At 37.0% G+C, this 2,600-nt stretch overlaps 1 protein-coding gene across 1 annotated transcript; it reads right to left on the reverse strand.

Annotated features, from left to right (window-relative positions):
- Positions 1-913: 913 nt before the first annotated feature.
- Positions 914-1,876, reverse strand: LOC140509033 (olfactory receptor 8B3-like). Its single transcript, XM_072616943.1, has one exon. The coding sequence runs from the start codon at positions 1,868-1,870 to the stop codon at positions 914-916; it is 957 nt and encodes a 318-aa protein (XP_072473044.1). The 5' UTR covers positions 1,871-1,876.
- Between the last annotated feature and the right edge of the window lie 724 nt (positions 1,877-2,600).

Below are 2,600 nucleotides of genomic sequence, written 5' to 3' on the forward strand. Positions count from 1 at the left end.
GAGGAGGTGAGAGGGAAAAAGTTAAACTTACTCTAATCACATTTGGCTCAAGAAAGGAATAATATACAATTTGGTGTGAAAACCTATCTTACAATACAGGAAAGTAGGGGAGAGGGGGATAAGCAGGGGGGGGGGATGATGGTAGAGAGTGCAAATGGGAGGAGAGAGCAATTAGAAGTAAATATTCTTGGGGAGGAACAAGGTCAAAAGAGAGAATAGAAGAAATGGGGGGCAGGATAGGATGGAGGGAAATATAGTTACCTTACATAACAGGACTATTATGGAAGTCATTTGCAAAACTACACAAATATAGCCTATATTGAATTGCTTGCCTTCTCAGTGGGGATAAGTGGGGAGGGAGGAAGGAACAAAAGTTGAAACTCAAAGTTTTAGGAACAAATGTTGAGAATTGATTTTGCATACAGCTGGGAAATACGAAATAAAAGTAGTGGGGTATAGAAATTTACATTGCCCTGTAGGACAAGAGAGAAGATGAGGATAAGGGAAAGGAGGGATATTAGAAGGAAAGGCAGATTGGTGGAAGGGGTAATCAGAATGCTCGGCATTTTGGAGTGAGGGGTGAGATGGGGAGAAAATTTGGAACTCAAAATTTTGTGCAAATGAATGTTGAAAACTTAAAATAAATTAATTACTTAATAATTTTTTAAAAACTTATTGAATGAATCCATGGGGTATTTGTATTTTCATAGCCAGTCAAAGATTAAATATTTATAGCTCTAACAGATCTTAGAAGCCATATATTCCAAATACCTCTATATTTACAAATAAAAATTTTGAAGCCCACAAAGGTTAAGGGATTTGCCAAGGTCACAAAGAAAGAACATCCATGCTGAGATAATTTTAATTAACCAAGGAACAAAAAGGAACCTCAAGCCCCTGAATTCAACTCATGTTATGAAAATAGTGCTCCTGTTCTTGAAAATATTCTTCCTTTCAAAGTTTTCCTCAAGGCAATCTTAACATCTTTATTCCTCAGACTATAAATGATGGGGTTTAGCATGGGTACCATATTTGTGTAAAAGACTGAAGAAACTTTGCCCTGGTCCTCAGACCCCAATGAAGATGGCTTGAAGTACATGAATGAAGCTGACCCAAAGAAAAGAGTGATCACAATTACGTGGGAACTGCAGGTGCTGAAGGCTTTGGACCTGCCTTCAGTGGAGTTGATATTCAAGATATTAGACAGAATGAGAACATAAGACAGGAATATGGTGACACTCGGCACTATGATGTTAATGCCCACAACAACGAAAACCACCAGTTCATTGACATAGGTGCTGGTGCAAGAGAGCTGGAGGACGGGGAGTATGTCACACATGTAATGGTTTATGATGTTGGCATGACAGAAGTATAGTCTCAGCATGCATCCAGTGTGGGCCATGGCACCAGCAAACCCCATTACATATGCCCCACCCAATAGCCACGAACAGACTTGATTGGACATAGAAACACTATATAGCAGTGGATTACATATGGCAACATAACGATCATAAGCCATTATTGTCAACACATAGTTTTCAGAAATAACAAAAAAACAGAAGAAATAGAGCTGAGTCAAACACCCTGAATAAGAAATGATGTTTTTCGTTAGGACAAAATTCATCAACATTTTGGGAGTAAAGACAGAGGAATAGCAGAGATCTATGAAAGATAAGTTGAAGAGGAAATAGTACATAGGAGTGTGAAGCTGAGCATTCGTCCTGATTAAAATGATCAATCCCAGGTTTCCCATTATAGTAATCACATAGGTTCCCGTAAACAGGATAAATAGGGGTAGTTGGAGCTCTGGTTGATCTGTTAAGCCTGCAAGGATGAACTCAGTCACTGAAGAGGCATTTTCCAAATCCATTATCCTCTTGAGGGATCTATGAGGAGAGGGAAAATGTCATGTTAGAAGCAAAGTAAGTTCAACAAACCCACTTCCCTAGTTATGAAAAAGGAGAAATTTTGGAAGTGTCTGGAAAGCATGATCTCAAAGCCATGCAGGTGCTCTTCTTAACTTCCCCAAGACATCCAGGGATTTTGATTGGGCTGGATGATTGTAGAAAACTGTTCCCGAGTTCCCCTGCAAAATAACAATTGATGATCCTCAAAATCCAAAGCAAAAAGAAACCATGAAAATGGCAATAGTTTCCCAATCCATCACAGTATCCCTTATGCTGGCCATCTCAGGTAAAAACTTTAGCTTATTATCCCCATTTCAAAGTGATGAAATAGTACCTCAAAGATTTCTTCAAATATCTATGGTAAAAATATATTTTTTATATTTTTATTGCTATAAATATATTAATTATTAACAATATTACCAATAAGATTGTTTTATATATATATATATGTATATATAAAATAAATAGGAACAATAACAATTGCAAGCATTGGCTTGACATCTATTATGTTTCACACAGTCTTACATTCATTATAAATATTATATCATTTGATCCTTATTATAACGTTAAGAAGTAGGTGTTATAATTAACCACAGTTTAGAGTTGAGGAAACTGAGGCAAACAGAGTTTAAGTGACATTGGCCAAAGTCACACAGCTTGTAAGTTCCTGAAACTGTATTTGAATTCAGGTTT

Source organism: Notamacropus eugenii, chromosome 5 (assembly GCF_028372415.1).
Source record: "Notamacropus eugenii isolate mMacEug1 chromosome 5, mMacEug1.pri_v2, whole genome shotgun sequence".
In the NCBI taxonomy this organism is placed as follows: Eukaryota; Metazoa; Chordata; class Mammalia; order Diprotodontia; family Macropodidae; genus Notamacropus; species Notamacropus eugenii.